This window comes from Podarcis tiliguerta (assembly GCF_965153285.1).
Source record: "Podarcis tiliguerta genome assembly, chromosome: 3".
Classification (NCBI taxonomy): domain Eukaryota; kingdom Metazoa; phylum Chordata; class Lepidosauria; order Squamata; family Lacertidae; genus Podarcis; species Podarcis tiliguerta.
The window spans coordinates 57731500-57743407 of NC_139536.1; the positions used below are offsets into that span (position 1 = coordinate 57731500).

Consider the following 11908-nt stretch of genomic DNA (forward strand, 5'->3'; position numbering starts at 1 on the left):
AGAAGAACTCGTATATGCGCACTCGCAAGGGTCCTCCCAGTTCCTCTAGAAATAAGGTTACTCTCCCAATGAAAGGCTGCCTGAGATGGCTCTCCCACGCATGCGCATAATGCCTGCCTGTCTCATCTTTCAGACACCTCCCTATGACCGTAAGCGCATGCATGGAGTCTTTACACTGACTCCCAATGCGTTCTTTGTCTTCTTTAAAAAAGCTGGTTTTAAACAACACACACACACACAACCTCCTTTTGGAACCGCACAGGCATGAGCACTATTTTTCAAATTATAATAGTGACAGAAGGCATAATAAAAGTGAATTTGGGAGCTAAAGTGAATTTGGGGGCGCTAGGTGGATCTTTGCACCCTGGCAGCGCATATGCTAAAGACCACCCTATGGCCCATTCTGAAAAGTATGCAGTGCCTAAATAAATTGTGCATGGCAAGAGATATATGGATGCAGCAGACAGGAGGGAGTACAGAATTTCAAATGGGCTCTCTCAAAGTATGTGCAATCACACCCTGTCCACATGAAAGATACAGTCCAAGACTGCACAGAGAAGAAAAAACACTCCCAAGTGTGCAAAACATTTTTTCCCCTGCCCTGACCAGTCCTGCAATTCTGGTTTTATACTAAGGCATTAAATTAGAACCTGAGGGAACTCCCGAAGAGACACGTACTACCTTCAACTTCACAAATATTTTTAAAGGCATTTTGCAGTGTGCACAGTAAGTTTTCTAAGCCGCAAACAAGTGGCCCAAACAAGACTTAATAAAGCCTAATGTAATTGGGTCCTAAAAAACCAGACATGATTAGCTCTGCAGAAAAACAGAAGCCTATAATTACTCTTATTTCATGATGGCTGCGTCAAGAGTCTTTTCAAGTAGAACCAGGAATCCAGCATACAGAACAATGCTTTGACAGACAGACACATCAGGTGTTTGAATTAGAGGACCAAATTACATTTACAGGCAAGTGGCATAATTGTAGCCAGAGAGTACTTTTAACAGAAGAAGTGCCAGTTTGGGTGGGTTATTGAAGGTTATGGCGCTTCAGTAGCAAAGCCACTGGTTGTACCATATTGCAAACACAGTAGCCTGCTTTGGAGATGGTGACAGTAAACAAGATGAGCAGGCATCTGAATTCCCCGTGGTTCAGGGGCAGGTGCTGCGGCATTTAAGGGCCGAGAAATGGTTAAAACACCTCTCTCCTGCGGTGCTGTTTCTCTAGTACTCCCAACTGCAGGCTCCCTGAACAGGTTTTTCCTGTTTCAAAAAGGGCCATCAGGCTACCACTACATGCATTTGTGCATAACATGAAGTTCAGCTCTTCTGTTTATGACAAGTAAATGGCACTTGTTTGTTTTTACCATGAAGCATTCTCAAGAAAAAGGACTGGAAACTTTTGCTTGAAACTCACCAGATCGGGATTTAATGATGTTGCTAAACTCATTGCGCCCTCCATCTAGTCCTTCATCCAAAACCTTGGCCATCCTTTTTCCGCCCCAGCTTCAGAATTCCTGAGTAGAATTATTTAAAATCTTTGTCCACACAGCTCACACTCCAGCCTGCTTTTGAAGTAATACCTGAAACATAAACACACTCAAATAAATACATGTAAATAATTCTTCTCAAGTAGGACTTTATACGTATCGCTGTAACTATTTCAATACCTTCAATCCATGCCTCCTCATTTTTAAAACTGTGTAATTAAAAATCCTCATTTGCTACTGCTCCTTTTAAGCCTTGGACTAGTTCCTTATCTTACAGATGCCCGAAGGTCAATTTACTCTGTAATCAGAGAATTGGGAGGATAGGCTCCAGGAGAGGATAAAAAAGGAAGACCTAAGGAGGCTGCTGACAAATTCTAGAACTCAAGCTTTTCAGTACTACCCACTTAATTACATGGTACCATGCTGTGCTTTTAGAGTGCTTTTTAAACTTAGTATCCATGACAGTGTGTGTGTATGGGCAAAGGTCAAGCAATATCTAGTAAGTCACAATCAAAATCCAATTAGTCTGTGTTATAAAGTTACTTACAGATTTATTCCATACACAATCAAATGCAATTCAATCGTGTATATGTTTACTCACAAGTCCTTCTGAATTTAGTGGGACTTTGCTTCAGGTAAATGTATATAGGATTGCATCCTTACACTTTATAAGAGCACAATTCTTATCACCGCCTGCCACTTTAAAGAAATCCTGGCCCACAGACTAGAACACAGCTTGGGAGTGGCTGGGTTGACTTCCTTATTTATGTGGAAGGAAACAGTTTTCCAGCTGTTCCAAAGCCTGCCTGGATGAGACTGGTTAGCTCTCCGAAAGCTACAGGGAGGAGGAAGAGTTATTTGCCTCTTATATAGTTTAGCCATATAACATTTTAGGTGGAAGACAATGTAGTCTCTCAACATGAACCCTGTCTATTTTCTAACTTTTATTTCCTACAAAAAAGGAGATAATGATACTAATCTACTAAAGCCTCAATGCAGTATTAATACATTTTCCCACCATTCCCCAAGGGCTTAGAATTGTTTACAATATATCATTTATTTGGGTTCAATGGAGCTGAGAGATGGAATTTGCTGTAGGCCATCATGCAAGCAATAAGATAAAAAGAGGATATGGACTTCAGCTTTCCAAGAGTATCACTCCATGAGTCTCTTGGGGGAAAGAAAAGAGACCAAATTATGTCATGAGTCTTGAGATGAGGAAATCTGCTCAGACTTTCACTCAACACGTGACTGCTTGAATTGCCAGGTACAACTGTCAAAGTCAAGTTTCACACGTAGAATGAGTTTGGATTCCATCCAGCCCAAACTCTCAGCCCTTCCCAGCTGTCCACACACACTATACGCACACTTAAGCAACCACAGCATATGTAATCGGTTCATATTCTAGTTGCCTTTCAAAGGTACTTTTGCTACAATGACTTCTGCCCAGAAAATATTCTAGACCCCTTGCCTCAGAATCTGCTTGTATGCCCAAGTCCACACTTATTTCCAGATATTGCACACATTAACCTCAAGGGAAACGGCCAGCCCACTTCAGCAGAACCCTGAGCTTGCCTGAAGCAGGACAGCCAGTGCCTGCTCTCATGACATTCTGCTTCGAAGCAAAGCAAGCAAGGTTTTTTTTTTAATTAGAATCAAATCCAAGTAAGTTAAAAACAACAACAACAGAAGTGAGGTCACTGTTCTCTTGCCTTAAAATAACCAGTGACTATTCCACAAGCTACTACATATGTGTCTGGGGGGAGTGTAAGGCAGATAAGGAAGAAGGTGGCAGCTGCTTTCCACCTCAAGTGGAAGCAACAGGTGGTTTCCTCTACTCATTTTACCCACCAATGCCTCCATGCATAGGTGGGCACAACCAGGGCCATCAAACCCACTAGCACTTCTTCGCAGGAAAAGAATTAACTCTAGCCTAAGCCTCCTTTGATTCCCTTTCCACAAAATGCATGCAGGTAGTGAGATTCGTATCTCCGAAAAGCTAATCAGAAATTTGTGTTTCATAGAAGCTTTGAGTGCACCTAGAACTCCAAAGGTGAGCGAGACAAGCGACCATTTTGCGGAGCTTTTAAACCTGTACCTGCTCTTTTGGGAAGGAGGAGGCAAAGACAGTTAAAGAAAGTGGCACACACTTTCAGCGATTAAAGCCTCCTTGCATTGCAAGCATCCTACCACTGACAATCTAAGCTGGGCACCCAGACCCACGTTCCAAATAGAATGGAAGGCTTTCCTGTATTATTATCCCATTCCAAAGAAGTTATCCGATGAAGCGGCCTCTCCGCCTCCAAAGCCTATGGCACACGACGAATTTGCCAACTCTTTTCAAGTGCTACTCTTTTTTCTGGAAATAGATCAGTGAGTCCACTAATGCCACGTGTGGCACAAGAAAAGCAGGAAGAGCACCAAGGAATTGGGTGATCCCCTTCGTCTCTCATAAGGGGTGGTGGAGAGAGAGAGAGAGAAGGGGGTTTGCTACGACCTACGAGTCAGACTCCAATCCCCACGTGCATCCAGGTTCCTTGCAGAGTTTTGTCCCCAGCTGACTGCTCGTTTCCTGAGGAGAACTGCAACCCCTCACCAAACACCAGGCTTTGAAACTCCTGTCTGTCTGTGGTCTCCAATCCACCAGGCTCACGGGGGGAGACGAGAGAGAGCGAGAGAGCGCTTCTTGGGCTGCTGCCCTTTTGTCCTCCCCTGCGCGGAATCGCATTACGCTCTTCGGCGTCGTCAATTATTCACCAGCTTACCTGCTGGAAAGAAGCAGGAGGAGGAGGAGGAGAGAAGCGCCGGCCAGATCCGCTGCTGCCCCGGCCAAGTCAAATCACAGGCTCCATTCCGCGCAGGGCTGCTGCTGCTGCTTTCTCGCCCTCTCAAAGGGACAAAAGTAAAATGAAACCCAGCGCCGACAGCCTGAAGAAGTTGCTATACCAAAACCCTCGGACCAAAAGAAAGTTTCGGCGTCCCAACTGCTCGCTCCGCGCCCCGAGGCTGCTTTTCGCTCCGCTCCTTGAGGCTGCCGGGGGAGGAGGAAGAGCCTCTCCCACCACCGCCCCCTCAGGGCGGACCCTCCCTCGCGCCCTCCTTCCCTCCCCGCCTCGGCTCCTCCTGGGGCCCCCGGGATTCCTCGCTCGCTAGGAGGGGAGGACGCGGCTGCGAAGGGCGGGCGATACAGCCAGCCTGCCTCGCCTCTCGCCTCAGCCACTTGGGCAGCCTGCGCCCCTCCTGCAACTAGGAGTTTGCACGACGCCGCCGCCTGGATATGGACTCTCTCAGAGAACTTTTTTTCGCGGCGCCTGGAACTTTGTTCCTGGAACGCGCGCGCGCGCGCGCAACCACTCGCTCTGCCTCCCTCCCTCCTTCCTTCCCTCGTCGGAGCTGCAGCGCAGGCAGCGCCACACTCTAGCGCTGGGAACGCGGCGTGGCAGAGTCACGTGGCCTGCCGCCCTGCCAATCAACTCGGACCCCCCTTTCCTGTGCCTGGGGCGCCCGGCCGAGCGTGGGACGCTTCGACAGGAGGGCTCTAGGTTCGAGCCCCGCTTGGGGCAGAAGAGGCCTGCATTGCAGGGGGTTGGGCTAGATGACCCTCGTGGTGTCCCACCCTCCCAACGCTACAGTTTTATGATTCTAGGACCGCACTCGCCCAAGGAGATCGGTGTGTCACCTGCTACCCCATCGGAGGAGAAACTCAAGATTGCCCAGAGCTGGAATCCTTTGCTGCCTTTCCCTTAAAGGCACACCCTACCCCAAAGTTAAACTAAGAAATTGTGCAGCCAGGTCATAGACTAGCTTGCTCAGAAATGCGTGTCTCGTTGTGCTGGAGAGGGGATTCAGTCCATAGCTGGGCGTGTTTAGGATTGAGGCACTGAACTGGCATGTGCGATGGGAGGCCGCAGTCCTATGAAGGCTTGCTTACCAAAGAGTAAAGCTCCACTGAGCACAGTGGGCCTTGTTTTCGAGGAATCATGCATGAATCACAGCCACAGTGAGAGTTTACCTTGCAAAACCTTTGCTTGAAACACCAGGTGCCCTTGTGCTTGCATATATATATATATATATATATATATTTCCTGCCTTTCTCCCAGGTGGCTCACAGCATGAATTAAAACAAATACAGCTAAAACACACACAATCTATGTATATATATATATATATGTTAAAAAAACAAATAAATAACTATTAATAACAGCACTGAAAACACTTAAAACCATTTAAAAAGAAGGAAGAATGAGTAGTTGATATATAATAATTGGACAAATGAGAGCCAACAGAGTGTTCAATAATTGTCCTATCAAAACTTGATATTTTGAATCCTCCTGTCAGATGAAACCACTAACCAAGGCCTATAACCACAGCTATGTTGTAGCAACTGAAAGTTACTGTCTGCCCATGGTAAATTTAGTAATACAAAGTAGCAGATTTCATCTCTTAATGTTACTGTTTTTACTACAACTCTTCAAAACACATTTTACAAAGTTTGCAGTAGCAGTTACATTGGCAGGAAATCTAAGTTGCCTGCTTCTGTGCTATTTGTTTGTTTTATCATTATATAAACGCCACCTCTCATTTAACAATCCTAGGGTGGGTTACACATAAATTCAGCCGCAACATTATTCAATACAATATACAATAACTGTTCTAAATGGGGTTGCACTTAAAGGAACAGGTACACAGTTTAGGAGTTCTCTTGAAACCATGGAGGCCCAAGCTGGAGTCTATGCCAAAGAATGCCTCTCACCAGCTTTGGCTGGTGCATCAGCTGCACCCTCCCCAAATCTCTTCCAGAGTTCCCGGGAGGAACTCTTAGAAAATGATCAGGGGGAGGAAAGGCAGAGGACATTCCATGGTGCAAAGGAAAATTATCGTGGTCACCGAACGAGAGACTTAGTGCTATGTTGGATTCCACCCCATGAGCTTTTCAAGGCTCAGGTGAATTCAACTGCATCCAGCTTTCATCCAGATTTATTCAGAAAGTGATGTGTGTACATGTACACTTTCTCTTTCAGTTTCTTGGGAAGAAGAGATACTGATATGAGAGTAGTGTGCTGTGGGGGTGACACCCACAGGACTCACTCAAAAATCCATAGGTATCTATGGGCTGAAAAGGCTGGTGACCTGTTCTGGCATCTTGTCTGTAATACAGTACTGTATATTTTTTTTGTTCGACTTAAATCTGTAAGAATTAGACCTCATTGACTCATCTACACATAATGAAATGCAGTGCTCGGTGCTTAGTATTTTGAATTGTTTAAAGCTCGTTGTAAGATCTGCCAGCATTTGAAAAGAAGAACCATAAGAACATTTACGGACAAGATATGTACCTATTGTTGTTGTTGTTGTTGTTGTTGTTGTTGTTTATGCCCATTTTCTAAGTGCAAATGTAAGTATTAGACATGAATCTATTGTTCTGTACAAATGCAATTTGAACACGTAACTAAAACTGAATTGTAATACAGCAGTACATAGTGATAGAGCAGTATCAAGATAGAAACATCAGTGTCTTGAACAGTGACTGATTTGTTTTCCCAAAGAGAAGAAAACTTGTTTTGTTGAATTGCACAAATGAGGCATTTACCCTACTAAAACCTGCTCAGTGCTGCACTTAGGAACATAATAAACTTCCTTACATTGAGCCACCACTGGTCTATCCAGCAGATCTCCAAGGAACCTTCCCAATCCCACCTGTTAATGCCAAAGATTCAACTTGGGATCTTCAGCATGCAAAGGAGGTACTCTACCATTGAGCCACTACTCTTCTTTATTACCAGGGAACCCTTGAGGGCATTGTATCAGCCTCCAGCAACTATAAGAATAGTTAAAAGTTTAAGAAGCTATGGTACATATTAAACATATAGCAATAATGTCCCCCAATCACGTTGTGTTCCAGTTTATACTAGAACCCGTTTATACTGTGTCTCAACCCTAAACTTTGCCCTCTCACCGGTGGCAACTTTCACCAGTGACAAATATAAGAACATAGGAAGATGCATGAAACTGAGTCAGAACATTGACCTACCTTGCTCAGCATTATCTAGTAGTCTGATGGACAGCAGCTCTTCAGGATTTTAGAACGGTTTATTCCAGCCCTACCTTGAAATGTCATGAATTGAACCTGGGACCTTCTGTGGGCAAAGCAGTTTTTCCAAGAATTGGCTTTTGGCCTTTCTCCTATATGTGTAACAAAACCCAACTGTTTGATTATTTTGAAATGAAATGCTGAGATGTTGAGTAGCAAGCAGGGAGGGGTGGGTGGCTACTGGAATTTGCTGCTTCTGTGCTTTAAATTTACATATTTTCTGCTCTGAGTCCCTCCTCAAAACTGCTCCCCTTCCTGCAGGAAGCCTACACTGGGCATTATAGCTGGGAAGTTTTGAGTGGGAAAATGGCAGTTAGTCCCTCTTGCCCCCTAGCCAGATTCTCTACACAAAATGAAGCTGTCCAAAGACTGGTTTTCATTACATTTCATATGTTAACTGTGGGAGCCTCTATGTTAGGAGCCTATTTGTAACATGCATTTGCACCTCAGCCGACAACCCCTTGGATTATTTTTAAAGGATTCCTTAAGCTCTAATGACACCCCTGGAGTGATTTGTTATCTTTGTAAAAGATAACAAGCCCCTTAAGAACATTGTATAGAAATTCCCTTAATGAGCAGTTATAACCACCACCAGTTTGCCTTCCTGTCAAAAGCTTCTTAACAAGGTGGATAATTTCAACTGACAACAATAACACTTCTCTTTAGAAAGCAAGCTTTTGTTCAGTACTATAAATGCAAGTTTTGTTCCACTGCATTTTATTGTTCTGTTAGCTTCACACCTGTTTTGTGCTCAGTTTGGTATGAGTTATGTGATACACTGCAAATATAACTATTCTGTTGAAAAACTGCCATCTGTCTCTTGTTTAACTGGGAAAAGAAATTGTGCTCATTCAGTGGCTCTTGTAACCCTTATATAAAACAGAAAATTGCCTTGATCAGACCTTGAAGTAACTGGAGTTTAAACTGTCATATTGAATCACACCTATTTTGCAGATCATTAGTGTATCTGACTGCTCCAGTTAATAAGTATTGTTGTTAGGATGGAAGGCTGAAAATTAAAAGAACCAGATAAACCAGAGAAGATTACAATCCACATTACTAGTCAACTTGTGTGCACATGCGCACACACAAACACACCTTCAGATTATTTTTCTTATGGAGATATGATGAAAAACGCATGAAGGTTGTATTTGCTCAATAAAAAACCAAACATGTTAATATTCTAGCCAATTAGCTTAAATGTACTTGGATGCCTGATTGGCAAGCACTGGTACTTAATAAGAAGTGTTAGAATGTTTAATGAAAAAATAGTATGATAGTAAGCATATTAGACTACTTGTAAATGGGTATTAGACTGCTCAAAATCTACTTTTAAATACACACCCCAAAAACATTTATGGCCATAAGCCTGCCTGGGGTGGGGGGTGGGTCCCATAGGGGGCACACATAAGCTGCTTTCTCATTCCTAAGCCACTGACTCAGTTTTTGTTTTGTGCTTTGTTTGGACCAAGAGATGGAGAATTAACCTAGCCCCTGTCACTTCCTTCTCCAGTGGGTTAGCTGAAAAGGCACAGGAATGTGGCAGGGGGAAGGAATGTTAGCAGTTTACCTACTCCAGATAAGGAGACTCACACATGTAAAGAGCTTTCTGTGCAGATTGCACATATTACTTATTGTTCCAAACCTTCTACCGTCAGTTAACATACACAAAGCATCGACAAGCATGTACAATTTATTACTATGGGGGAAAAAAGAAAAGGAAAATAACACAACAGCAGCATTTGGGACTTTTTAGTTAAGAGGAAAGGCAAGCAAGAGGCGACATGATAGAAGTTCCTAAAATGATGCATGACATGGATAAAATGGACAGAGAGAAGTTATTTTCCCTCTATCATAACACTAGAACTCAGGGACATCACATTAAGCTGAATGTTGGAAGATTCAGGGCAGACAAATGAAATTTTTTCTTCATGCAGCAAATATGGAACTTGCTCCCACAGGAGGCAGTGATGCCTTTAAGAGAGGATTAGACCATGGGTTGGCAAACTTAGGCCCGTGGGCTAGATCAGGCCCAATTGCCTTCTAAATCTGGCCCACAGATGGTCCGGAAATCAGCGTGTGGATTGCCAGCACACAGGTTCTTTGCCTCTCCCTCACACGGTGCCAGCGCCTCCTCCCTCCCTCCCTCCCTCCTCCTGGCTTCTCCCTGCCCTGCCTAAAGGAGGAAGGGGGATGGGCTTTGTTGGTGCCAGCCCCTCTCTGGAGCCCTTTCACGCACCGCTCATTGTTTTCCCACTGTTGCCGCCAGGCCATGCCACTCAAAAGACACAGGAGCCACAGTTGGCTGAGCGTGCCTCTCGAGCGGCCGACATTTAAAGCAGCCCCTCTCCGGAGCCCTTTCACGCACCGCTCATTGTCCCTCGTTCACTTTTTTCTCTCCAAAATATAGTCCATCCCCCCACAAGGTCTGAGGGACAGTGGACTGACCCCCTGCTGAAAAAGTTTGAGGACCCCTGGATTCATGGAGATAAAGGCTATCAGTGGCTACTATGCTCTGCCTCAGAAGCAGGCTGCTGCTCTAGGGTTCGAGACACTATTATTCAGAATACCAGTTGTTGGAAACTGCAAAAAGGGATAATGCTTTTCATGCAGTTATTGCTTGCAGGTTTCCCATATGCATCTACCTAACCATTGTGAGAACAGGCTGCTGGACTAGACGGGCCATTGGTCTGATCCAGGAGGCTCTTTGTATGTTCTTAAATGTTGCAGTCAGTTCTACTGTTCCTCTGATAACTGCATTCCAGGGTGAAACATGGCAGCTTATTCTGATGGATGCAGCACTGAGGAGCTTCTCAACTTGCAGCTTTTTAAAAAAGATAACAAATCTCTCCAGGATTAGAGGTTAAGGAATGTGAACTTAGTCCAACAACATCTGGAAGGCCACAGGTTAGCCACCCCTCCTACACCCAGTTCCACAAGGTTTGGTATTAATTAAAAATATTACCACCCATGTGGCAACCCCTTCAGGACAGGGTTAAAATATTTTAGAAGAGATTCAGAGGCTTGTGATAACCTGTGTGAGTGCTTTGCCTGTTCAGCATCTCATATTGTTCAGCTCTGACAAAGTACAATTCTGTTAAAGAACTTTTAATTCTAGCAGAGGTTTGGCAGGATCTGAGCCTCCCTACCTTCAGCTATCTTTTGAAAACTTCTTTTTGTTTATACAGTGGTACCTTGGGTTACATACGCTTCAGGTTACATATGCTTCAGGTTACAGACTCCGCTAACCCAGAAATAGTGCTTCAGGTTACGAACTTTGCTTCAGGATGAGAACAGAAATCGCATGGTGGCGGTGTGGCAGCAGCAGGAGGCCCCATTAGCCAAAGTGGTGCTTCAGGTTAAGAACAGTTTCAGGTTAAGAACAGACCTCTGGAACGAATTAAGTACGTAACCAGAGGTACCACTGTACAGGGCCTTTACAACATGACCCCCCCCCCTTTAACCAAGCAGTATTTACTGATATTATTTGTTTAATTACATTTATATCCCATCTTTTCTCCAAGGAAGCTGGAGGTGGCCTACATAGTTCTCCTCAACATTTTATCCTCACAACAACCCTGTGAGGTAGGTTAGCTTGAGTATGAGTGTCGGCTCAAGGTCACCACAGATGTTTTTAATTTTTTTTTATGGTTCCTTTGCTGGTTTTATCCTTATATACAGTATTTTATGAAAGAGCAGACTATGAATTTGTAAATAAATACAAACAAATAAAATAAAAACTTCGACCGACTTATATAGACTTGTAAAGTATTATAATAGCAATTAGCTGCACCTAGCCAGTAGGTGTCACTCTTCTAAACATATTTGATATTGTGTTTCCTTATTGAGAGGATGCGTTTCAGGATGGGATTAAGAATTTACCGCCAACTCACCTCAGTATTTTGCCATTCGCTCATCATGATTAAATCGTCATGAAGTGTGTTAGCCAGATGGGCTCAGCCAGATGGGCAGAGTACAAATAATAAATTATTATTATTAAATTATTATTAGCTGACCAGCTTCCCATTGTGATATATAATAGAACAACTGGATCGTCACCACACTGCTACTTGTGACCTACATTTACAAATCACTTATTTTTTTTCCTGCTGTTGCCCTTATAATTTGTGTGATTATTATGTCCCTCCTGTGGCTTCGTGACACTGCATTTGGCACTGATTTTTTTTGTAACAGAATCGTTAACATGTTATATATCTTGTAATTAACGTTATATAACCAGTTGGGCTTCTTCATTTTTTGCTTGTTGGCTGTGAGCTCTCTCTCCCCCGCTTCTCCCCGCGAGAATTATTCTCTGTTGTCAGCTTGA

At 43.8% G+C, this 11908-nt stretch overlaps 1 protein-coding gene across 1 annotated transcript in view; it reads right to left on the bottom strand.

The window, feature by feature from the left end:
- UTRN (utrophin) overlaps positions 1-4904 on the bottom strand; it is a 321971-nt gene extending 317067 nt beyond the window's left edge. Inside the window, exons 1-2 of the mRNA XM_083434684.1 lie at positions 4256-4904; positions 1418-1583 (exon numbers count right to left, since the gene is read on the bottom strand). Coding sequence (XP_083290810.1) covers positions 1418-1490 — 73 coding nt within the window. The 5' untranslated portion in view covers positions 1491-1583; positions 4256-4904. The remainder of the gene's footprint in view (positions 1-1417; positions 1584-4255) is intronic.
- Between the last annotated feature and the right edge of the window lie 7004 nt (positions 4905-11908).